The sequence below is a fragment of the Lates calcarifer genome, linkage group LG20 (assembly GCF_001640805.2).
Source record: "Lates calcarifer isolate ASB-BC8 linkage group LG20, TLL_Latcal_v3, whole genome shotgun sequence".
NCBI classification, from domain to species: Eukaryota; Metazoa; Chordata; class Actinopteri; family Centropomidae; genus Lates; species Lates calcarifer.
Window position 1 is genome coordinate 13,081,496 of NC_066852.1, and position 27,525 is coordinate 13,109,020.

At 40.5% G+C, this 27,525-nt stretch overlaps 1 protein-coding gene across 2 annotated transcripts in view; it reads right to left on the reverse strand.

Annotated features, from left to right (window-relative positions):
* LOC108893764 (serine/threonine-protein kinase PAK 3) overlaps positions 1–21,354 on the reverse strand; it is a 28,026-nt gene extending 6,672 nt beyond the window's left edge. The window contains exons 1-8 of one of the 2 annotated variants that reach the window (XM_018692090.2): positions 21,136–21,354; positions 7,739–7,932; positions 7,524–7,624; positions 6,110–6,263; positions 5,910–5,947; positions 2,394–2,456; positions 749–904; positions 496–670 (exon numbers count right to left, since the gene is read on the reverse strand). In XM_018692090.2, the coding sequence (XP_018547606.1) occupies positions 496–670; positions 749–904; positions 2,394–2,456; positions 5,910–5,947; positions 6,110–6,263; positions 7,524–7,624; positions 7,739–7,910 (859 nt within the window). In that variant the 5' untranslated portion in view covers positions 7,911–7,932; positions 21,136–21,354. The remainder of the gene's footprint in view (positions 1–495; positions 671–748; positions 905–2,393; positions 2,457–5,909; positions 5,948–6,109; positions 6,264–7,523; positions 7,625–7,738; positions 7,933–21,135) is intronic. The other variant, XM_018692091.2, reaches the window with a different exon arrangement.
* Between the last annotated feature and the right edge of the window lie 6,171 nt (positions 21,355–27,525).

Below are 27,525 nucleotides of genomic sequence, written 5' to 3' on the forward strand. Positions count from 1 at the left end.
GTGTGCTGGAAGTAATATATGGAAAACGGCCACTGGAAACAAAATATCCAGCGTGTCTTCTGAATTACCACTCAGTGGATTATTCGATACAGCCACACACACAACCACAGATCAACAGGCGCAAACAGATACACATCAGGGATACTGAGGTCATGTCCTCAGTACTGTTTTTGGGCATGTATGGATTTTAACTTTGGGAGGAGTATCCATTCTATGATTTTTAGATGAGTGTGATCATTTTTAGACTTACTTAATTTGCTTGTTTTTAGGGGATTTTTTTTTTTAAATCAAGCAATTTAGGATTTCTCCACAAAAGTTGTTCCTTAGTGTTTGGAGAAGGCTTTGAAATCATACTTATGGAATCACCTATGAAGATAAAATGTACTGAAAATATAACTTTATGACTAAATTAATAAATAAAATTTTATTTGGACTTTCAAAGTTCCCCTGAGATACATAAAACATAAAAACATATGTGGCTCTAAAGACACATACTGAGTCTCTCCAGTATCTCCTCATCTGTCATTTTGGACTTCTTCCTCTGGCGGTCAGTGTGGCGATACATTGTGTTGGACGTGTTCTCCGGCTGGACCTGCGACTCCGGCGGAGTCAACACTTCTTTCACAGGGGTGGGAGGCTTTGGTGGGTCCATGACAGAGCGCGTGTAGATCTGCGAGAGGAGAGAAGAGTCAGGGGATGTATTTCGGAGCGGGCTGATCTCACCAATTGTGCCGTATTAAAAACTCACAGATTTGGTGTGCTCGGGCCGCGGCGCAATGACCGGGGGCAGTTCATCGTCGTCGTCCTCATCTTCCTCCTCCTCCTCCTCTTCCTCTTCCTCCTCATCCTCCTCCTCTGACACGGGTGGAGCGATTGGGGGCTCTGACGATGATGTTTTGGCACCCTGGAGAGCAGAGTTTTAAGTAAGTCGGGGCGCATGTGACATGTAACAGCATGGAATGAAAAGAGAAGATGCAGCTCCTCTAACTTTTCGTAAAACTAAGCAAAATGATTATTTTCTCTGTTGTTATCACATTAAAGCGCCTGCAAACCCCAAACCAGCCATGGGCAGAGTTTGTGTTGTGACCAGTTGGGGTTAAACAGGACTTTGTCTGTCATACAAGCTCTAGAAATGGTGAATTAATGTTTAAATCATGTCATACATCATACAGTATAACAGATTCAGATTGTTGTAGATGACAAATGCACCATATTCATAAACATTTAAGTCAAAAGTGGCCAGAAAAAGGAGCACGTGTGGTCAACATAAACAAAATACAGTTCATTTGTCTACACTGGAACAGAACAGCTGACATTTTGTGCCAAAAAAAAGAGAGAGAGAAATGAATTGAATCAGGTTACATTCTGTTAATAGTGGAGGAAAGCATTATGAGTCAAGTGAGAGCTAAAGAGATAAGTGTTAAAAAGGTGGGGTGCCATTTGGTGCAGTTTCTCTGTTGAGGGTTTTTAAGTTGAGGGATCGGGTCAGGTGGGCCATGAACCAATGATGAGAATGAATTTTTCAGTGGGAACAAACTGCTCTATACTTAACTGTGCCATAGAAGAAAACATGCCACAACATTGCAGTAATGTGCAATATGGTGATGAACTGAAGACACCCTTTTGTTATGGAAGATACCTTTTAACAAGCATGATTAATATGCCTCAGACATATTTATTATGCCTAATGCTCAGCCTTTATTTCCCCCCATCCAAAACTCTGCTAGCCTTGGATCGTCTTTCCTCTTATGGAATGGAAACATTTCATCCATTTCCAGTTTCGTCATGCATAAATGAATCAGTGCAGCTTAGCTCTAGTGATTAAAGGGAAAGGGTCTGGCTGAAGGAAAGTCCCAGTCCTTCATTCAGACATACTGGGCCTCTGACCTGCTCCAAGTGAGGGCTGGGCCAAGACTGCAGTGCAGAAATGAGTGTCTGGCTAACTGTAAGCAGTGCCATGTGTTTTTGGTTTTTTTTCTTAAACAGAGCCATGCGGTAATGTCTACAATGGTGATGAAGTTACAGGCACATTATTGGCAATGTGGATCAAATTGTTAGGGATATGAGCTCATACATGCAGTTTAACAGTCATCACAACCCTCTGTGGCATGCGCCCCTGCCCCACCATTTCAGACATGGTCCATTCAAAAATAAGATAAGAGGTGCTCTTGAGAAAGATAATAGATACATTTATAGGATCAGAAACCAGTAGATCCAATCATACCCCCCATGAAATTTCAATACAGAGAGTGATGATGCCTCTAGTGTCAAATATTTGTATGCATTTTGAATTAGCCAGTCGGCGTAATCAAAATTAGGAGATCAGATAGTGGAATTTAGCTTGAAAGCCAATGCAGAGATACATCATGTGGAAAGTAATATGGAGGAGTTACCTTGTCAAATAATGCGCTGCAGGTTCTAAGGCTGACAGGAGGCCCAGATGACAGCAGTCGGTTCTGAATGTGAAGGTTGAAAATTGGAGGATTTACTCAAAACAAACCCACACAATGTTTAAGAGTAAGTGGACGCAGTAAGGGGGGGAGGAAGGGGTGTGGGGGGTAGGGGGGAGGGCAGGGGTCCGCTACTGAGGGATGGAGATAAAGTCCACAAACTGTCCTCCTAACATACAGCATGAGGACATGAGAGAGAAATGATGCCACCTGAGGACTATCCTCGCACAAGCCTAGAACATAGTATTTTACAATTTCTTCTATAAAATGTTACGTTATTCACCTTTTATTTGGACGCAACAGTAGGGACAATCTCATGTCTGTACCCGATATCTGATTTCCTTGTCACATGCAATCCATTAGTTATTAGAGTAATTAGTTATTATTACTGTCATAGCATACTCATACAATAAACACACCCACATACAGACATGATGTGTTAAAATTTAGCATTAGCTCTCTTTTGTACTGTACTTGTTTGTGTTGCTTTGTGAAGTACTTTTTGACCCACACTTACTTCACTAACTTTCAGTTTTCAATGTTGTGTCATTATACTATATTATTTGAAACTAATCTTGAGGTATTCACTTTGACTATTTACTACTTATTATTTATTCAGGATTCAACATGAGGAAAGTTGGCTGTGTTTGTATAGTTAATAGTTTTTTAAAATACTTTAACTGTTACTCAGACAGGAAAATGGTCTCACTGTTGATAAAAGGGAACAGTCTAACAGTCTAACACAGGCTTTATAGCACTCTGATGAAAATGAAGTGGCTACTTTCATTGATCTAAATGGATTAATGCTATTTCCTTTCCAATAGTTTGCATTCAAAGTCACAATGATGACAAATACGAACACATGAACATAAGAGCTTGTATAACAACTTTTGGTTTGTAGCTTAAATGTGTCCTTACAATTGTTTTGACTTCAACCCATTTGAATGCTTTTTACTTTGAGGATGGAGAAAATACATCTGATAGAGTTTCAGTACCTTAAAGACTGAAAAACACTGATTGGACTGTCCAAGGACTAATGATGCTAGAGCCATGCAGCTTTCAAACCTGACCTAAACATCAATACTGACTTGTAATAATGTTCCAAAAACATTATTACATTGTTGTAGAAACATTTAATGTTAGTAATAGTATGTTCCTCTAAGGCACACATGAAATAAGTTGCACCAACCATGCTGGATTCTAAGGTTTTTTGTGAAGCTGAGCAGTAATTTCAACAACAAACCTGAGATGAAATGCCAAGTGCAATGTGAGGTGAAGCTCACAGTCTGATAAACAAACTGTCAATGCTGTGAACCCAGTTACATGAACCGTGCTGGAGCTGTCTTTGTTGGTTGACGGATGAGTGCTGTGGTCTGACAAACACTTAAGTTAAATATCCAGGGCCTCCTATTTGGTAGCAGAACTAATATGAAGAGATCAAACATGTGACTTTACTGATGGATTAAAAGGTGAAACATGTCGCACCAGGACAGAAAAACCGTGACCAAGTCACCAATCACTTAAAGCAGCAATAAAGACCCTAAAACACTGTCAATGTCTTTTTTCACTAGTTTGATCATAATTTTTGTTTATGATAAAATCAAAGTCAACAACAAAACAAAAAAAACAGGGGTATTGTCAATTGTCTGGTAGAGGCAGACACCGAGAACACATCAGGCACAGGAGCTAAAGTTTCAATTTTCTTACTGCTGTCCTTGAATCTAAAATTCAATTGTGACTTTTTAGTCAGTTGGATTAGGATGCAACACAGTGTCTCTGCTGCCAATATTTGCAGTTACAAGTGCATGCTGAGCTAAGGTCAAGGTGAGGCACTTGGTCGACCTAAAACAAATAACTGGCTCAAACGGACGCCCACAGAGGTTAAATAAAAATGAGAGACCTCACAATATGGCCAGTGAATAGTGGTCTTTTTTCCATTGTACTAATGCATTGTGGGAAAATGGATTAAAACCTTGATGACGAGAATATAGCAGCAGTGTAGACTGTAGCAGGTGATGGGTACAGAAGTGAATGTAAGTTGCTTACAGAAAATAACACACCAGATCTCAAATATTTACCTGTGTTGCAGGTTAGAAGAAGCTGGTGCTCATGATAATCTGACAGAGAGCACCAGGTAGCTCAGGGTGGGTTACTGTTTCTCTCTAAAAAGAGACAGTTTGCCTGTATAGACTGCTTATTGGCACCTCCCCTGCAGTTCTGCTTGTCTGAGACAGTGAGGCCCAATCTTAGGATAAAATCTGTGGCATCGTAGCCAATAGCTGAGTCACCTCTGCAGCCAAGGACCACTGTGACAATCCAAGGCGGAGACGCTCTCAAATACCCTCACTGGACTCGCACAACCTTTTAGACTTGCTACCACACCCGCTTGCACCTCACTGGTGAAGGGCTCTTTCAAGCAACGGCCCCCATGCAAAGTGATCCCTGTGTGGTTTGCCTGGGGGGCAGCGAATCCCAGCGAACACACTTGGATTCCACTTCTTCACCCAGATGAGCGTGCACAGGCCGAGGCATTCAAGGCATAGATTACTCTGGTCAAAGCCAGGAATGAGGTCAGCACAGCGGGAGTCCTTCTAGATGCAGTTGAGCCTCCAGTGAAGGCCTGTCTATGGGTATTTCAAAATCTGGTTAAGTCGATTGGAAAAATAAACAATGAGCAGTGGTGGCTCTCACAGCAGTCACCAATTTATTAATTTTTTTCCTCTGTGCACGAGCTGCAAAAATGACTGGCGTGGATGCAAAATTCAGGGCATTGTGCTGCATAGTCGGGAGTAGCGAGCCCTCCAGAGGGGAACACAAACATTTTTGCCCATTAGAGGGAGAAGTCTGTGTGAAATGAATGTGCTTGAGAGTAACACAGTCTACCCCAGAAATTCCCAGACAAGAGTTAGTGAAAGCAAAGTGAGAGAGATTTACTGTGGTGTAGTCACAATGGTATAATTGCTTTGAGGTTCAACACGATGAAATAAAGCCACATGACATTGCAACTTACCTGTTAAATTATTACACTGTCACATAAATCATAAAGAAATAAACTTCTCTCCATATATTACTTAGTGTTGAGAGATTTTCCAAAGCACTGACAGAAATGGCGCATAGCTAAGAATCAGAGACTGGGTTGATTTGTAGTTGTAATTGTAAGTTCCTACTGTAATAACCAGACAGTCTAGAGAGGAGGAGATATGCAGTGCAGCAGTAAAATCCCTCATAAAACAGACAGAGGAGCTACCTCTAACAAAAAGGGACACGCTTAATTAACAACATCACAAGTCTTTGAAATTTGAGCATTAAATAGTAGTTAGGTACTATTAACTGGTCACAGTATCATTTTATAGAGTTTTTTTTTTAAATCAACAAACATTCTTAAAAATCATGACATATATTATTTAGGCCTAAAAAAATAACACTAACCAAAATAAATTTAGATATAAAGCAACTCACCAGAGTGTTTGCTGCTATGTACCCATGCGCCGACTTGTCTGTAACAAAAAAAAAAAAAAAAAAAAAATTTATAGCGACAGCATGCTGAAAATCATTAACATAAGACTTCATAAAAAAAATCATATAAAATGCTTTTGCCCTTTTTTTAAATTGCTAAACTTTATTTTTATGGTATCATCAGTATTTTTGGTGTTGCTTACCTCCAGAGGTGAAGCTCATGTATTTCTGGTTGTTCACGGTCTCTTTGGAGTCGTAGAACTTTAAGACGTCCAGCACGGCCTGTGGGTTCTTCTTCTGCTCCAGCTTGGTGATGTTTGAGGTCTGTAGGAGCCGCGCCCACTGCTCCGGGATACCCTACGCAAACACGCATAGATCGAATGTTAAAAGTGAAATGTAACATTTTAGGCTACAATATGCACATTTTGTCTGGAGGAAAGAGAACCATGGAGAGGTGACATTAGAGTGGTCTGGTTTAATAGGGTACTATGTGTCACAGGCGTACAGCTTATCAAATGAACAAAGAACTATTTGTCGCTGATGTCACGGATCAAGTGCTGTACATTTGAAAGTCAAATAGATTAGAATACAAATTCCTGAGTGTAAAGGTGGTTTTATAGGAGGATGATGATAAGTCTTAAAGTACTTGCCTGATATTTTATTTGAAATAAAAAATATTCCTGTTTGTCGGCATAAATGAAGAAGACAAGACTTTTTGTTACAGATTAGTCCTGCTGTTGTCAAGCTATTTCGGATTTATGTTTTTCCTCATCATTACGTTTATTTTAATGACCAAATTAAATTCACAGTACAGCGCGTGAATATCTGTTTATGTGTTTTCATTGTTTATGGCGGGATGTTAATGCTTTTCTCGTTACAGATGATCTCCTTAAGGGTTACTGATTACCACAGACAATGTGTGGAAAACAAGACAATGAACACTTGTACAATATAAAACAATTTGATGCAACAACCTCCCCTACAGTATAGAATAAGAGCAAAATTTAAAGTACACCACATCTTTCAATAGACTGTACATAACACAATACAGTGAACCATCACCATCACAAGGGCCTCAGCTTTAAGACATTTAAATTTGAAAGTTTTAGAAATTTAGCATGGAAGCTCACTACATTGTGTCATATAGTTTTATTTCTTCCTGATATGCTACAGTAAATCTGGTTAGAGCACCTGATGGTTGGGGTTGCTATAAAGCATAAAAACAAGAACATTTCAAAACACTTCCAGATCTTGTGAATAACTGACTGACTGAATCAGACTGAATCAAATTTAAAGTAAAGAATATCAAACAAAGAAAATACAAGTGTCATGGTGTTGTGCAAGAATAAAACATTTACTGCAAACTGAACCTGCAGCTCAAATTTGATTTACCCAGAAATGCTAAAGGACTCCAGTGCAGGTTTCACCTGATAGGGGAGATAGAGTGGTCGCCATTCAAGTCACTTGTATTACCAACTTTATGTGGAGGAAAATATATCATTAGTTGACTCTGTCACCTCAGGGAATTGTGATTTCAGAAATGTGTGCCTGGGTCTCTGCCGAAGCACATCAGTCCCTGTTTATTATACCTGACTTTCAGGTGAAAGAAATACTCACTGTGAATTCTCCTGTTACAGCATCAAAGCCAACATGAATGGTGTGTTCAAAGTCTGAGGGTAGGGATATCTCAGGACGTTCCTTCTCCTTCTTCTTGTTTGCTACAAGAGACGAACAAAAACAGATTACAGGCTGATTCCTAATATATTTACAAGTAAGTAAACTATTTAAATCATGAACCACAGTGTAAAAATCACGTGGAGATGGATACTCACTCTTGTCTCCCCCGGGGAAGATGGAGCGCAGACGGACCTTCTTGTTTTTCTCTTCAGGAGCCATTGGAAGCGGTTTAGAGGCGTGATTCACTGATGAAGAGTCTCGGGAACTACTGTTCATTCTCAAGGGGGGGGCTGGTGGTTTCTCTTCAATATCGACACTATCAGACATCTTTAGTGGCACTCACAATGTCCTGAGGGAGAGAAGGAGGGAGACGGAGGAGGTCAGTTTTAAAAAGTCTGATTATAGATCAGAGGGAACAGGGACACGTGAGGACATACCAACCTTGAATTTTGACAAGTCCTGGTAATATCAAGGCACATAACTAAGAAATGAATGTTTGTTTGGTTTCTGCTTTATTATAAAATGCAAAATCCATATTCTAACTAAAATAAAGGTTAGAAAATAATGTGAATCCGACCATTAGAATCTCCTAAGCCTCACAGAAATGTTTTCAGGTTGCTTGTTCTCCCTGACCAACAGTCCAAAACCCTAAGATATTAAATCTACAGATATAATAGAGAGAAAGGAAACTATAATCATAATTGAAAAGCTGGAACTGGTGAATTTTGTTTTGTTTTGTTTGTTTGTTTTTGATTCAATAAAAGTCTGCTATTTGATTAAAGTGTGACATCAATTAGTTTTGGCCGCAGAATACTGAGAGAGGTGGGCAGAGAATGAGGTGAAAGTCTTTTCTCTGTGGCTGGTTTCTGAGGCAGCAGAACTGGAGTAAGATGAATGTGCCAAAGCCGTATATCAAAACTTGATAGCTGCGTTCAGACAGATCTAACACTTACAGAAGACTCCCAGTCACAGTTTCAAAGTTCTGTGTTTTCAGAGCTTTTCGTCTATTTTAGCATCGTAACACGAGGAATCCTGTTACAGCAACAGTGGCTGCAGGTCTCACAGTTCTCTGCTAACACAACTGACACTTCGAACAGATTTTAGAAGAAAACGCAACAAAACAATCTATATATGAACTGTCTTTTCCCCTTGCTATTTGAATGGAGGCTTTTTGGAACAGAGGTGGAGTCCGATGTCCAGCGGGTCTGTTCAGCTGTGAAAACTGAACCTTAACCAGGAGCTGATTCTAAAAGAAACTGGCAAGAGTAAACGTTCCTATCACTCATCCTCTCATCTTCCATCTCCCCCCCGTCCCACTACCATCTTAGGCTCCTTCCACTGCCTCGCCCTGAGGCCAAGCCCATCATGTGATGTGCAGTGCAACCGTCCCAGAAAGCGGGCCATCCAGGGCAGGCCACCCCCGTAGTGTAGACCTACATTAGCAAACAAAGAGCCTTCCTTGGCTCTTGCACACAGCGTGCACTGCCTCTGACAAATTACACATGTGCCTTCACAGTGGCCTTTACAATTTTACATAACCATCGCCTGCACAAGACAAAAAAAAATCTGGTTGGTTACACCCTGCTCTTTGTTAACTCCCCAAAAAGAACTGGTTTTCAATGAAGGAATTAGATTAGCAGAAAGATGTAACATGATAAGAAGCCATGATTTAATCAGATATGTCTACAGCAACAGCATTATTACACAAGACTTGTGAGCGTTCCCTTCTGCTGCCTCAGATCTGGAAAAACATACTTGTCAGTAATGGGTAATGTCCTATGGAACCTGTTTGAACAAGACAACCAGAGCCAGTACTTATAATGATAAAAGTCTATATACACAAGCAATTTAGCTTAGATTTTGTCTTTTCCTTATTACCTACTGGATAACTACACATGTGCAACAGTGACTCATCTAATCTCTTTTTCTTCCCTTCCCCAATATTATAAAAATAGACTGTTTAAAATGTTATTTTGATGTAAACTAGACAAACATATCTGATAATTCCCATCATGTGAAAATGCTGATCAAAGCTAAAATATCACCAACATAATCACTTAGCAACACAGAAAATCCAAGGTGGTCTTTTCAACTACATTAAGAATTCTGTGATTACTACAGGAAATTAGTTGGTAGACAGCAGCCCATACAGTGTTGGCTTGTAGTACCAGAGCCGGCTGTAGATTAATTTTCATGTCTTATCTGAGTCAAGATGCAGCAAATGGTGGATACAAGTTATAGACTGAACAAGCCAAAGAATGGCACCAACAGTGACGTGCGTAGCATGATAAAAATAATGATATACAAAACACCCTTTTTGGATTAAGATTACATCAGCTGTACCCATGAGAAACCACTGATTTAATCCTTCCCCAAAAGATATTTATGAAAAGACTCACTCATGACAGACTGGTTAACTATACTAACAAAAGTTACATGTTGATCCATCTGAGCCGGAGGACATGCAACTATTTTTGCATAACCACACAGCTACAGAGAAACTCTTTATGGTCTTAATGCACTGATACATTTTTTAAGATTTGTTTTCCTGGTGTATTTCCAGGATGTTATTGGATAAACTGGTGGTGGGGGCTGAGCCTGCTGGCAGTTGCTAGCGTGCTGGGTGAGTTCCAGGTGAGAGTCCAGACAACTGCGGCAAACAGGTTCTCTTAGGTTGAGGGCTATAGGCGTGTCAGTGACAACGAAACCCGGTAGAAGTCGGCAGTTTACTAAGGAATGTCACAATGTTGACATGCTAAAGCTGCAGGGGAGTTGCTGACAACATGGCTGTCGTAACACTGGGTGGGGGGGGGCAACAGGAAACCATGGAGGTAACAAGGGAGAGGTGGTGGGAACTTGAGGGAAGCTTTTTAGTTAAAGGGGTTATAGGGATAATTTAGCTTAATACTGCACTGTCAGGGCTAAGTGAGGAAACTCTGTATACAATCAAGTATTTAAGCAAGAGTTGAGCTTTCCTTTTTCATCATGTTGGCAAACAATGGCTTCAAAATGCTTTTTAAGAGTTCATTTAAAATGGCTGTTATGGATCGAGGCTACATGAGCAACAAAAGAAAGTAGAGAGAAGTAAAATTGTTATTAGTTGATACAAGGTAGCTCACGGCATATCATATCTGAAAAACAATGTGATCTCATATAGAAGAATATATACAAATCTCCAGAAATCATAGCAGTTTATACACTAAGAGAAAGACAATTAACTGTTACTGTCTCAGCTTTTCAACTGCATCAAATCTCACGCACTGGTGTGCATAATCCCCTGCATGTATCCACCTTGTCTAGAGTTCATTACAAAGACACATACAAGTGGTTGTGTCCCGTTGAGACTAATGCAGCTGTGTCTGGTGCCTCTGTTAAACCATTAACATAATCTTGTGAACACCACTGTTGCCAGCTACAGTTTGTCATACAGCTTTCACAGTCATGCACAGAAGCGTATTCGCTAACATGAGCACATGGCACAGTCAAGACCTGACAACAGTGACCGGGATCTAATCAATCAGGTCACTATCTGGTCGGCAAATACAGCGGAGGAAAAAAATCAATGGCTGCAACATCAAATAATGATGAGGTGAAAGGAGGTTTTGGAGCCCTTTAAATATAAAATTGATATTTTCTTGATGTGAGAAACTTTATCGAACCTGGTGAGGTTTCTTGGATGTTTCATATTGTCCTCCTTTCTCATGTCCTCTTTGGGACCATGCAACACAGAATACACTTACATAAAGAAGCAGTAAAGGTATGGCGCATGCTCATAAATATGATAATTTGAGTGAACAACTGCCACTCGAGAGTATTGCAGCTGAATGATGTAGCTCTTCAGAGTCTGTGGTCATTTCTATATCGGGCAACGGCTACCAGCTGAAAAATACACCAAGGGAGCGACAAGGAGCCGGATCATTTCCTATATTACAAATCTCTTGCTCTGGTCCTCACTGCTGTGCGGCTGTTTGGCTAATCACCTGACTGCTGGCTGCTGAATGGTCAAAGGCGGCTAAAGATGGCAGATTCACGGAGGCCCCCTGACATCACTGATTCTTCGCTCACATAAAACACTGACCTATTTACTGTGCAGACTGACAGGCAGGCAAGCAGTCAGTGAGTGCACTGTCCCTGAAACAAGCGGCTCCTATTTCTGAAACACACATAGGCTAGTCTCTCAGCATCATAAATCAACTCTGCCTCTGCCTCTTGGCTGATACAGAAGATAGTCTTGTATGAGGTTCAGCTACTCTAGTAGATAAGGGGAAAAGACCAATTTCTGTCGTTCATGATTTCTTTATAGAGTTAAAATGTAAACCAGGAAAAGTGCAGTTGTAATAGTGATACACAAGATGCTAATGTGTCAGAAATTACAGCTTTAAACTTCATCCTGCTCAGCTTGTTTTGGTAGGATGTGACGTTTTGACAGAGTTATAAGTCTCTAAAAAACACACAGAACCACCACAGACACACCAGCTCAACTCAGATATTACTGGGGATGTTTTCACATTTCTCTTCCATAAAATATTAATCTGTCCACGAAGAGCAGGCATTTTCTCTGCTCTTTCAAACATTAATGCTGAATTTGAATGGCTAACACAGGAAGAGACTCTAATCTTGAGCCCATGGCGGCCCAGTAATGGCCCCCGCAGTGGGGGTGGGGGGGCTCCATAAGCCTGGCTCTTCATGCCCCTGATTAGGACACGCTCTCTGTTTGACTTGGCTTTAGCTTTGGCTGTGCTTCTTTGAAGGATGCTGATTACTTGGATGGGTTGGACAGCTAGAGGACATTCAAAGGATAAGGAGGAAAGGGAGGGGGATACTCCAAAGTCCACAGTTTGTCATTGTTATCTTCTTTATCTTGGTTTAACTGACCACTGTTTTACTGAGACAGAGAGGCAAAGACTTGAAAACCTCAGTGTAACACAAACACACACACAGAGCAATACAAGGAAAACCTGAAAAACACAACAAAACTCAGATACTTCATCTGGATGTCAAAGCACTGGAGGCCGACGACGCGCTGATGTCAAACATGTTACTGCACAAACGCTCCTCTCTCACATGGCTGGCCCGTCAAGGTCAGAGCTAAACACACAGAGCCACAGAGTAGATGCCATGCAATGCCCCCCCCCCCCTTTAATTTGAAATGGAGGGAAGAGGGAGGAGGAGGAGTTCAATTCTGTTAAAAAGGGCTCTGAAAGGGACATGATGAGAATTTATGGTCACAAGATCAAAACCTCATGTGGTCAAACACGCCTCAGCATCCTCAAGGAAATCACCTGATGTTCTTTTTTGGTGTTTTCTGTTTGTTTTGTTTTGTTTTTTATTTTATTTATTTATTTTTTGGGGGGTGGTGTTTTTTAGTTCATAGAAATATTCAAATTAAACATACGGCCAAGCGTGTGTGTACTGTATTATCATTTAACTATGATTTGATGCCTGATGGTTATTCATTACTTACAGTCATACACCTGGATGCAAACTGTAGTACTCTGGCTGAGATGAGATGATTGACAGATACATACAAGTACCTCTAGAGTTCACTACTTAACACATTACATCTTGTTAGTTTAATTTGCAACATGTTATTTTGACACTTCAATTTTACATTTCAGGTGATTTCATTTGTGGAAAACAACACTGTTTGCTACTTAAATCTGTAGATTAGTGTCTAACAGAGCTTTGACATTGCTGTAGCATTAAGTAATGACAGACACACAAAACAAGAACAGGAAACTGGAAATTCTAAAACATCAAAATGGCTACTGTAGCACACAACTTGATGACTGTGACTGTGGTTACTGTGCTATAAAAAAATTCTGCCATAACAGCCTTTGTCTAATGAGGCTCCACCTCTTTTGGTTTGGTCCCCCTCCTGCAAAACTCAGTAACTCTGCTTTGCATACAGCTGCCAATGGTTGGTTCATGAAAGGGACAAGTCACAGCTACCTCATCTGTTTTTTTAATAACAGGTGGCAGGTGAGACAGGAGTGTGTAAGTTTATTCTCAACCCCAGAATTTACTTCACTTTAAATAGAGAAGTTGCTGTTTCAAATTTAATAGGGAAAGCTGACAAAAAAAATGCAAATAAACAGTCGAAAAAAAATAAAGTCAATAACATATTAATGCTGCTTAAAGATTAGCTTTATGACAGCTTTATTAAATATCCAAAATACTGAATCTGTTGTTGTCACCTTTTAGAAAGAGCAAAATAGTTTCTTTCATCGCTAATTGCCTCACAGCAGTGGAATCATGTGTTTCACTCCTGAACAAAAAAATTCAAAATCAAACTTTTCCTTCCAACTTCTATTTTTAGCCGATACAGCAGGCCTTGGGGGAGAGCCATGAAAATGTTGAACATGAACATCTTTTAATCGTGTTGGTATAAAAGGCTTATACCCGTTCATAATATGCCAACTAGAGCATGATTACACAATATCAAAGGCAAGCCTAAGTGGACGCAACAGTCGCTCTTCCACGTTAAATGTCCGTTCATGCTGACCCATGAGATTTCTCAGTGATCAGCTCACACATTTTATTGAATTGTTTTCACTGAGACAAAATCTGACACCAAACACAGCTCGTTATGATGTTATTAGTCCTATTTTACACACAGCACAGTGTGAAAACATCTCTAATCAGTAACCAGTGATCTATTATTAGCTACCACCCAGGTGTCTGTCAATGGTCTCTTTTGCTTTCATCAACCTTTTTCTCTGGATTGTGACGAGAACTCTAGACAACCCACTGTTATTATAGCTTATGCATACTGGCGACTTTTCTCACCTTATATGTCCATTACACTGTTCTAACTTACTCTGCAGTGAAACTGGGTCATACACCAGTTAAAAACATGATTTTTTTCTATTGCGGATATAAAGATGAAAGACAAATTAAGGCCCTAAACTCACACAGAACTAAACCCACCACATATCTCAGGCTGAGCAGTTTGAGTTGGATTGTTGTTTTCCTGATAATCTACTTTAAAATTACACATTAGTTTCTGATCTGATCCTCATTTAATCTAAATTACATGACTGCAGTGCACCTTTTATCTGGCTGTTAAAATTCTACCTTGATGTTGTCCAGTGCTAATCAGCAACAACGCAAATGGGACTGAAAAGGCGTGGTGATAAAAACCTGCCTTATTTTCTCTTCAATTGCTTGCAGTAATTACTCTCTCAGACTCAAAGGATTCAGTGGCCTTACCACACAGTATCTCCCCGGTTGACTTGCTTACTATTAAGTAACCCTCTGCTCGTGGGGTGTGCAATGACGTTCCTCATATTCAAAACAAAGCAGAAAAAGGGGGCAGCTTCACAGTCCACACTCAAGAACCATCTATTCCCCACAGACTGCAATCCACCATGACTCTCATTTTACCAGGCATCATCCTTTCCCAAACTCCCCTGCTGTGGAGGCCTGAGAGCTCGCTCTGTCATTTAATATTTAGTTCTGACAAGACCGCCCCAGTGCTGCTCTCTCATATCAGACAAACACTTTTTTCTCCTCATGACTCAGACCCGTTACATTACTTTTCCCATTTCCAACAGATTTTTGTATGAACGCCTCAAAATAGTAGTTTTGGTTGAGTGATTTTTCTGAGGTAATCTAATTAGCTGTGTGCTAATTCGATTACCTCACATGTCTGCAGCAAAAGTAAACAATATTAAATTAAAAGCAAGAAATAACTATGTAACAGTCACAGCTGAGAAACTGCTGTGCACCGTGTTCTGCCAGTTTGTGCTGCTCTCTCTGGATGAGCTACCAGTGGAATAGAGGTGGTTTAAAGTGAAGCAGTCAGGTGGGGAATTTCTATCAAAGAAGGACTAGCAGTGTTATAAATGTGCTTAAAAATACTGTAGCTCATTCTGTCAAGTGGAAAGAGGTACTGATAAAATTAGATTCATTATTTTTACACTAATTTATGTGGTTGGTTGTCTGTTTTGAGACGAGGCCTGATTTTATTCAAAGCACATTTCTGTGACTGGTAGTTTATTCTGATGGGTATTTCCTGCCTGACAGGGCCAATTTATCATACTAGCACATTATGACATCTTTTCTATTCCTCCCGACAGAATAAGCTGCCTTATTTCCAAGCACATTTGATAGTCTATCTTGAAATATGAGGTATTATGGTGTATTTTTGAATTAAGTACTTATGGTCAAGATTTCAGAAACTGTAATTATGTAAGGGCATTAGAACCAAGACAGACGCAAAAGTTTGTGGTTACTCTTGACTTGTTCCAGTGTTTTTTGTCACCAACTCAACAGCTTGAATGCCCTTTCATATGGTATGTTGTCTTGGTTGGTAGTGGAGACTTCCAGGAAACTCAACCCAAAAACACTGCAATTATAAATTATGCGCCAGGCCTGAAACCTAGAACATTCCTCACACTTTTGAAATTTCTCAAGCAACCCTCATAGTTATGCCTCATGTTGTTGGTTCTAATCTATGATTACATGAATGAAATGAATACACCGTAAGCAACAAGCCATGAAATACACTGGTTTTCAAGATGACCCTGTGACTGATATGACTGACACATTCTCAGCCGTCCCTCACTGTAAGCATCTCAGGGTGTTAAGGTTTGGTTTCATATAATCAAAAGATGAACAGAACCTACTGCAATTGCCCCTTAAACCAAACTATTACTTTGACTGCTTACTCCAAGTGAGTTGCTATTGTCTTTTGCTTTGACCTCCTCCATAGAGATGTGTGCACCAAGCACAGGTAAGCCTGTTCATCTTGTATACTGTCTGCTTTCAAGGTACCAAAGTGGGTTTATTTGCATTAGTGTGGCATGGGTGGGTTGTTTGAGTGCCAGCTGGAGGCAGAGAGGGGAGTGGATTCCCTCCTGCCATGCCAGCTGGTGCACCTACTCTGAGTCAAGTTGAAATGGTTAAAACGCACCCATTGTATAGGGGAAGATGGTGAAACAGCAAGAGGGTATGTACATGTTATCTCTCTCTATAGCAATGTATAATGTTTGCATGCATGCAAGGTCATTTAATATATTGTTTTGAGATTGTTTTGTGTAAAATCCTTCAAAATTGAGGTGTCTATATCTGAAAAGCCTGGGTCTGTAGCATGTTCCATAGTTATATTGCACATCAGATAGAACCATAGCCATCCCATTATTACAACTGGCTGTGCATTTAATTTTAATAATCTCTGCCCTGTGAAACTTATATAGCTGCATAATGCTTTTGAATGGATAAATGCTACCATGAGACTAATATTTGTGTCAACAGGTGAATCAACTTGAGAAGCAGTGTGCTACCACACACAGCAGTTCCACCTCTATGCAGCTGAGAAAAGACTCGTTGGAAGTGAAGCTGTACCGTGTGTGATGTTCAAAGGTGTTATTTATTTGTGACAGATGAGTAATTCCCTTCTACCTGTAGATACAAAACTTGGACAATGTGGTTATGACTACAGCTTTTCTATAAATCTGATTGAAACCTGTGCCTGGGTTTTTAATTCAGTAATTCAACTTAATTTTTTATATTATGATACTGACAGATCTTAATCACACACAAGGTTTGCTGCATTCAAACACCAGCTGAAATGAAAGTCTCCCTAACAGTTTAACATAGATACTGTTGTGCTGGAACATATGTGAAGTTCTGACCTCAGGAAATACAGCGCACACAAAACAGAATAGAAATCCACCACCACAGGGCCAAAATGTGAATTTATAACAGCAATTATCTGTATGGAATAGATAAAAGAGTCACCTTGTAAATCACATCTGAGGTCATTGGCAGTCTTTTCATTCTCTGGCAACTCTTCCCACTTGATGGCCTCCAACACGTTACAGTCTGCAGCCTGTTCGGCTTCAAACAAATTCAAGCTCAGATGCCCCCTCTGCAACTCTCCACAAACTCTTGACCCAGTGAAACTTGTTAATCTCTTAAACCCCCTGAACCCTTTCCTCCTCTGCAACATTTCATCCTTTTATTCTCCACAGTCTCTATCCATCTGGAACGTCTTCACCCATTGCATCATCTTACTGTAAAGGCTTAGACACCTCTTACTTTCTGGAATCTCGAATCCTCCCAAGACATTTCTCTGACTACCTCGAAGCCACATTTGCAATTTGAGTTTGATACATCAGAAACAGCGCGAGTCGCACAAGGACTATCTATATTTGTGGTGCACGCAATCAGGCGGCAGATAGACACACAGACAAGCAACCCTATTCTAAGTAGCAACAGACATCAAATAGGGAGATTACGGAGGGAGCTGTGTCAATGTGTCAGTGTGTGAGTGTTTCCTCTGTCTCTCTCTCTCTCTCTCTCTCTCTCCCCTGTCTCTCTCCATCCATCTCTCTCACTTACTCCCCCTCCCCTTCCTGAGACAAAATGGCCAGATGGCTTCCAATCCTACATGCTAATCCACAACACACAGACTGTAGCTTTGACACACCTACCACAAGACTACTGCTTCTCTCTTGACTAGCTGTGTCCTTAAACACATGCAAACACACACACACACACACACAAACACCCCACGAGACCACTACACATTCATAAACTGTCAACAAGAGTCCTCAACGATAACTCCACTTAACAATAGCAACATAACTCACCCTGACTAAGTCCTCAACAGATGGAGGCCTACTTGTATGTGTGTTGTGTGTGTCCTACTATCATATTTCAGCCAGCCCAGTTAGCAGGCTACAGGCCAAGATGAGGTCCTGTGTCTACTGCTTTTGTTAGCCGGGGTGAGGTAAGAGAAGCCGTGTGTGTTGGGTTACACCGGCCAATGGAAAACATGGGGAAGCCCAGAACAGCACACACTAATACACAAAGGAGACAAACAGGCAGACGTACTGAAAAAAGAAATGTTTGACATTGTTTCGGGCGCACAATTGAAATGCTGCTTTTATCATCTATCCTCTACCACCATGTTAAATAAAGGAGCAGGACAATTTATGATCACACATGGCTGCAGATTAGATATAAACGGCTTCATTTTGGTCACCCAGCTCTGGGCAGATGACTGTATTAAAAACATAAATAAAACAAAGGAAAATTAAAAATCTAGTAGCACATTTATCCAAGTGAGTAAGAGATAAGGACGTCTAGGTAAAACTCCTCAACAATACCTTCTGGTATTGCGAAATGTCTGCCTGACAAATCAAGCTAGAATAAAATCATCCATTATTTAAGCAAAATGTAGAAGGAGAAGTAATATGTTTGCTTATTACAGTGTATACAAAAAATATACCCCACCTATTAATTTAAATGTGGATTATCTACTTTCTGTGAAAACATAGCAAATTTTTATTTTTTTTTTCTCTTGTGTTTCTTTTGCTTCAGTCTTACAAAGCCATTTTATCTAATGCTGGTTGTTCACTGAAGTCATGTGATTAATGAAAACAAAAATAAAGGTATTTTTAGTTGGTCAATCACAAAGATCAGTTGTGAAAACATTTGCATCAAAGCTGAGCCATAATAACTTGGATTTTGCCTGCAGAATACATGTTTACACTATAAACAGTACAATGAAAGGTGTGGTTTTACTTTTACTTCGAGGAGTAGGTAATGCACAGTATGTCAGACCAGTCACACCATCACATTTTGACTAGCAACAGCTCCTGGCTGTGTTTTGTCTTTGCACATATAAAATTTTCATGAGGCGCACGTAACCTATGCAGAGACAATAGCTTATGCAGGTATGAATACTTCCAAGTGACGGTAAGCAGCCCTGCATGAACCCATACAGACATACAAAATACAGAGCTTTTAGCTGGCCATTTGCCAGTAACCGACCTGCGAAAATAAAGGTGCAATTAATATATAATGCGTGTGGCACGTGGAGCAAAGCGTCTGAGGTCCACAGTGGAGACCAATTATCCAGCAGCAGTTTCACAGATCAGTTGAACAGCAGCCAGGACATATAAATGCCAAACACTTCTTCAAATGGTATATCACAGTGTTTCTGTCTGTCTCTCTCTGTGACACTGCATTAGATTTCTGCTCTAGGCCTGGTGTCTTTTCTGCCAAGACCGGTGCTGTGTAATGTGCTGTACTAGCACTGACTAAATTTCCAATGGGTTTTAAGTAAAAACCACAGTTTAGATCATCATTATTATTATGAAACTGAAAAAGGACAAAGGAGTGGCCGTGGTGGTGGTGCTGGTGGTGGTGGTGGGGGTTAGGGGCAGTTTATGTTTTAGCCACTTAATATTTCCTTTCAAAAATATAGCAGTAGAAACCCTCGGATGAACACAGTGAAAAGAAGAATGGAGTGCAGTCATGGTGTTGGATGTCTGGATGGATTAGTGGTGAACGGAAGAGCATGTATCTGTATCAATGCAAGAGGCCAACGTTTGAAGGGAGTAGCACCTTCAGTATCCCATCCCCCAATTCCCCTCTACAATCATCTCACCCTCCCTCCATCACTGACATGACTCCCTAACTCCCTCTTTCACACGACAGCCAGACAACAGGTCTCCCATCAGGCCCTGCTTCTCACGAACCAGAGGATGACTGCGCTTCCTTCCTGGGAAGAGGAATCTCTCGCTCCCTCTACGCTGTTTCTGACACCAGCAATCAAAATGATGCACAGGTGACAGGGGAAACACACATTCAGCTTGTACTGTGGCCGGTCCTTCCATCCTCCTCCTCCTCCTCCACCACCACCACCACCACCACCCGCGATTGCTGTGGAAGAATCCGTGGCAGAATAGCTCAGCTTTCACAGAACCGGGGCCCCCACCCCCACTCCGATCCCCAATGAAGTCAGGTGACCAGATGTTGTATATCTCCCTGTGACTACAGCCGCCATGAAACTGCTACACACATCCATGTTAAAGCCGGGAGACAGAGGCACGTCTCTGCTCTGCTCCCAGTTTGAATGCACGCGTGTGTATGTGTGTGTGTGTGTAAGAATGAAATGCAAATAAAGGCCATTTCTTCGTGAAACCCTCCCTGGAAAGACCATAAGTGAGGCAGTGCAGAGATAACAAAAGAGCATCCATCAGCATATTAACCATCCATCACCCCCACCCCATCCACAGCATATACAGCTCAGATCCATCCGTCAGCCTCGGGTCTACAGACCCAAAATAGCATTGGTTCTTTTTTGTTCCAGTGTTGCCACTGCAGCTGCTGCATTTCTCCAGGACTGGCACACACACACACACACACACACACACACACTCATATACACACACAAGGCCTGTACAAACGCCACCATTGATTCCAACACCTCCCCATCAATAAAGATGCTATTTGTGAGGCACAAGGGAGTGCATACAGAGATGATGTGATGCAGAGGGGGGTATATGATCATACAAAACATGTCCAGCCCATCTGATGCAGGCATCCATTTCCATCTCGCCCTCGCGGACAGACTGCTGATGAAACAGCTGCCTCCTTAGCAAGGCAGAATGCAGAATGGAAGAAGGAAAAAAAAAGGCTACAAAGCACCCCTACATACACAACCTCCCCCTCCTCCTCCTCTCCTCTCCTCTCCTCCCTCTTCTGCCTCCCCCCACCTCCACATCCCCTATTGCATACACAGAGAGGGAATTACCTGAAATATGTCTTCACATTCTCTTGCTCAGTCTCTCGCCTTTGGGTCTGGAGCTGCGGTAGGCTCATCGTCAACCGTACAGTCCTAATGACAGTTTAAAGGCAGGATTGCCATTCTCTTGTCAGACCAGTTCCTGACCCTAAAAAGCAAGCTTGTTCGGCAGGCTGGATGCTTCACTGGCTGCTCACTGTTCCCTAGCCCATGATGTCATCCACCCAGTTCTACCCATTGGCTGAGGGGCTGAATATTAATGCGGGCAGCAGGTCTGGGGGAGGAGGCAGCCAACGGCCAGACAGAGTTGGTTTTCGGTTTGACAGACCAAGCCTGCTGAGTGAGAGGGGCAGGAGGGAGGAATTATGTTTCCTGATAGAGAGTTTTTCTTTTGCAGGCTTGTAAGGCAGTGGTCCATGTTGCTATAGTTAATAATACTTCAGGAGGGCTGGTAAAATTAACTCAAAAACTACAAACTTAACAAGGACAGGCTTTGCAGAAGTGAGTCTAATATGGGAGTTTTGTGCTGACAAGGCTGTGTTTTATGCACTGGTTCCTCTAAAACAGTTATAGTTTCATTATGAATATATTGCATGACAGAAAACAGCATATAAATGAGTAAAAATAGTGAAAAAATATTATAATAATTTACTACAAAAGCAGAAATGCAGTGTAATGTGATGTGTTTAAATGTGTTTTTTCCTCTCTGGATTACCTTAGTCCTAAAAAAAGGGGGTACATGTGCCTTTCATCTGTTTTGTAAGATGTTACAGATTTTGCAACCCACAGACTAAGACATGATTACTAACACTATGACAAGCCCTGAATTCAAAAGAAAATAATATTTAGTTTCCCTGCAAACTTATAAATGTGCATATTAATATCAAAGTAGATACCCAATTGTTGTAAGGTAATCTGTTACATATATTATAAGTCACTTTTAAACTAAAAAAACGTATGTGGATTCTGTAAACCACTTCTGGCACTTTGTGATTTTATCTGCTTGTTTCTGATAAAAATGATTTCCACATTGAGAAATGGTACCTTTTTGTTTAAAAAAAAGAAAAGAAAAGAAAACAACAGCATATTTCTTCTCTTCAGTGTATGGAAGGAAATATAAAAGTGAATAAAAGGTTCATAAGCAGGCGGAGACGACAACCAAAATACTCACTGCGTTTGCCCTAATTTGCCTATGATGTCATCTTTTTCCTCTAGCTCACCTGTGATTGGCTGACTGTCACAGCATCTGCTCAGTCTCATGGCTAGTACTTCTAGCTCAAGGTGGAGGCCTATCTGAGGCTCTGTGAATCATGGCTGGTTGTCCTGACAACCCCTGTAATGTCGATTCCTTGTCGGAGTGTAATATGGCTGTTCAGTGACAGCGTTCTGTCAAATGGAGAACGTGAGGATTACCTACAAGAAAACAATGTCCCTTATGATCCTTTATTTACATCAGAAGGTTGCCTTTGTGATTTTTAAAATAAATGACAGTTATATTTTTTGAGAAAAAAATAGCTTTGGAATTTAGATTATAATATACAATAAATGTTGGCAAATGTCTGAAATTTGTAAAGTTTAAAAAAAAACTTTATTTAATTTTTTTGTAACAATCATATGGAACTCTCTTAAGTCTTGAGGGTTTTAAATGCATTTAAAATCAGGCATAATCCCACACATCTTTTATGACGTCTTTCTTCATCTTCACAGGCTATACAGCAAGACCAGATTAAACCCTGCCAACAACAAGGAAGAGAAATGCAAATGTGAATTTAGTTCAGCAGTTCCACACAAACATTGTGAAGGCAGAGAAGAGGTTTTGCTCTGACTCCTGACAGCAGACACTAAGGATCACTGTTCACTTACATGGAGGCAGTGAAGCACAGTTAATACAGAAAAATGTCAAAATGCTCCTGGATCTGAGACAACACAACTTCTGTAGCATGACAAAACTTTTAATACACAAAAATAACAACATTTGGATAATACTCACCTCTTTAATGTTATCATTTCTGAACATCTACATTGTATCCAGGTCTCTCTCTCAATCCTCCCACACAACAGCAGCAACCACAACTCCAATCATTTTCTATGCTTATGACTTCCCCACATGTGACTGTAATTATGAATAGTCAGCATCACAGTGGGGCTGCCCCAGCAAGCCTGATGGAGAGGAAATACCCTGGACAGGTCAGCTGTCCATCACAGGTCCAGCACATGGACAGACAAACGCTCTCAAACACATGACTGTTTTAGAGTTAACCTAACCCAAAGGTCTCTGCATTCAAGAGAAAACAATACAAACACAGAATCATAAAAACTCCAGCAACAGGAACTCACCCCTTGAGGTGACAGTGCTAACCACTGAGACAGCATGCTGGAACCAGGACTGATCAATTCATGTCTTTTGTATTCTCAAATATCCAAGGCTTTTTTCCCCCTTGGACTAAAGCTACCACAGCTTTGTGCTTTCAAAGCTTTGTAAATGATTCAGACAGACTTAACTGGTAAAATGAACAAAAGATTATAACTCTCACCTGGATTAACGCTCTTTGTCTGCTCTGTGAGAAGAGCAGGTGTTTTGTACTCTGAAAGAGGCAAAATGGGAAGGCAACAATGATTAGAAAGGTCACAGACTTCCTGCTACACAGACTTCCAACCATGTGTGTTGTTGTCGTGTCCTTTATAAGTCACCATAGATAAGACTGCATAAAATGTTTGAATTAAAGATCAGGACCACAGACAAACCTAAGTAAGCTTGTATTTATTTTTCTTGTGTCTCAAACTGTATCAGTTCCAGCAGCTGTATAATGACATTAATATGACTGATAGTAGTATTTTCTCCATTCCACATTCTGCTAAATATGTGAAACTTAGCCAAGTAAAACTGAAGGCAGATCACTTCCTAAAGCTCGGCAGTAAAAGCTCAGATCAGGAGCTGACAGGACAACCTGCAGCTGCAGTGAGGAGGAGCATGATTTACTAGTATCCATAGGCTGCTGTCAGTGATCAGGTTTATGTAATGAATCCTATAAATATCCTTGGAGGCAGAGCATATCTCTGCGGTGACATTTTGTAATAAGCCCTGTCTGGAATTTACAAGTGTTGTGGGCAGAGCCAGGGAAATTGCTCTCCAAATGAAATCTACTGTATATAACCTACATATCTGTATAACCTACATATAGCTTGACTAATGACTAATAATTTTATGAGTAACATAATCAAGAAAAAACAGTGTTGTTATCTTGTTATGTGCATCTGAGTTTACAGCTACCTGCATACAGTCACCCGCCTTTTCATTTAACTGAAACCCATAATTTACCGAAAACTGAAAGGTTACTTTTTTTGTACTACATGTCAGTGTTAAAACTATTTTCATCAGTGTGACTAGGAATATAACAGCAAATTACAAACAAGCATATATTACATCTGTTGTGATAACATGAGCATTATGTAAAAGGAAAGTAGGGAAAATACTAATCTAGTCAAATACAAGTGGTTTTAAAACCAAGCTAGAGATGTGGCTTTATGGATGGCAGTGTTGGTCTCTCTGTGCACCATGCTGGTCCAGACTGAAATGCAATGCATGTTTTATTGGTTCTTTGGTTTTTGCCTTCTGGGGAACAGGAAATATCATGCATTGCTACAATGTGCAAAACAAGTTTTCTCATTTTATGGAAATTAATCTTTGCAGTCCAGTTCAATTTACTTGATCTGCTCAAGAATCCTTTTGGTTTACCAACTCGGCAAGGACAGCCATAAATTCCATCAACAGACACATCATACAATTGTTGTTTGCAATATGAATGTGAAATCTTATCACTGTTCCTGTGTAGCAGCATTTCCTGATGATCCTTCTTCATCAGTCCGAGAAGAATCATTCTGCAAAATGGAAGGAAGAAATTTGAGAAGATAGGTCCTTTGGTCTAGAATCAAATAATCATAGCACTGGTCAATCACTACTGTATAAACCATATCAAATTATGGTTTCGATTATCATATTATGGCAGAGCTCACTGTGCCTTGGGAACAGAGGTAGAGGGAAGCTTCAGAGAGACTTGCAAGCCTCGCAGGAAATGATGATATACGAGAAGAGATGAGGCGTGTGGGTGAATCCCACTGAACTAAACTTCACTTTCTGCTTTGGGCATCAATAAAATCTCTCACCACTCAGGCGGTGCAATTTAGGAAAACACACTGTCATGAGGAGTCTGTTTTCCACTGGTTTAATACATCCAAGAATAAATTCAAGAATGAAATGACAAGAATGAAACAGTAGTTTACTAGGAGGGAGCAGGTCTTTCTATTATGAGACTTTAGAACAAATTTCCTGTGTATTTTTAAAACAATCATGTCACTAAACACAGATACCAATTTATTGAACTGCAGCCTAGAAAAAGTCTATGATTTGAATTGTGCAAGTCCTGTTGTTTTATAACAGTGGATAGTTGCAATGATAATGGCAGTAATATTCACAAACTCAAGCATACTTAAATCAAGTGCTGTTCAGCATTTAAACTGAAGGACTTGCTTTTAAAACAAATTCATCCACATTATGTTGCTTGACAAAAGCATATACAGTATTACAGTATATGGCATTTGTCTAAGAGTGCTGATGTCTGTGGATAAAACAGGAGAGAGAGAGCTGGTATGGACAGTGTATTAAATGCTCTCCATTTTACCACATCAGATTAACTTCTGTAAGCCCTCCGCTGGTAACTTGGCATGTAAAAGATAATGGGTCACGCTCACTCATGCTACAGCTACACTCACAAACAGGAATAAACACACTTTTGTGTGTGCGCTGGTACAGCAGAGATTACCCCCAAAGGAATATAATTGAGGTTAGTAGGCCTCTATCCTGCTGATTATGGGTAACCTATTGATAGGTTACACATGGTCATTCAAGAGCTCATTAAGTCTATTCCCCATTTTTTCCAAATGAAAAATGCTCAGCAGTAATATAAGCAGTGTCAGCCAGGCACAGTAATTACAGATTACAGTGCGGTTTAGTGTGCACCACTTAACACCTTGGCTGTTTTGCCAAGATTTTAAATGTAGGCTATGTTGCACGTCTCAACCTGCTTACTCAAAGAGGATGCTAAGGCTATGAGGGCACATGTCATCTGACCCCTGCTAACGAATGTTTTGGATCATGAATGCTAGTTTATGTCATCAAACACATGTCCTCTATCCTCACACTGCTAATCTGGGGGTGGTCTTATTGACATTTTTCAGTATCATAGTCTGCTCTATCTAATATCCGCAAGGCCGGTATGTGTTTAATGTGGATTCAGTGTGGCAGCTTCTCTGTAAATCTAGTACACAATGGCCTGTGATGCTAAACCAATTTGCGATATTTGTGCTGATAAAATGATATCAAAACTATGTTATTTGCACTCAGCGTAGTATCACATCCTGGATGAAACACATTCATGTTCCAGTATCCATCCACACAGCTGTCTGGGGAAATGTGTATGAAACCTGGACACAGCAGACACAGTGATGGTAGCTGCTGTACTACAACTACATCTCATAACTACTCCATTGTTTTTATTCATCTTAAGCGATGTGCAGTGTCATTGTGCTGTTGAACAGTTTGGCTGGCATTTTGACCATTACAATGCAACTTTTACCATTCAACATGTTATAACCTCGGGACTGTAACATAGTCCAGTAAATCCGTTCTTAAGAGGGATTTGGGGATTTTTATTATGACATTTGTGTGACAGTGGAATCTACAATGCACAAATCCATCCTACATTTAAATTATCTCAGACTTTAAAATGAGGCAGCTCCGAACCTGGTGGTTGTTATTATGGTGCATAACAACACAGGTATATCATTCAGTGTTGTAGTGTGAAATGGCACATTTAAGTAACTTGAAACACTCAGCAAGGGCATCAGCTCTCCTGCTGCTAACACGACGCTCAGACACACCTCTGAATGTAAAGCAGGTGCGAGGAGGCAAATGAGTAGCCTCTGGGGATTAGAGGGAAGAGTTTGTGTGCCTGTAAAGGTTCGTTATTATTCAGTTGTTACTCAAGTGGTATTAAAAAAGATAGGTTGGTGCAACTGTCATTACAATATTAATGGCCAGCAGTTGACAATTGAGTAGTATATACAGCTAAAAGGTGGCAGTTCAGTGTCTCCAGACACAAATATATTGTTCAGAAAAATGTCATAAACAATCTAGTATTTCCTTATTATTAACCCTCTCATTATATGCAAGTGTTTCTTGCACAAGCATGCAATTCACATAATACATTCCCTAATGGATATTCACAAACCACAGAGTATCCATATTCACTTCACCTGTGCTGACATTTCTGTGTTGAACATACACCGTTGCACTCTTAAGCTCTGCTCACTCGCCTGTCCTCAATCAAGCCTTGTGTCACT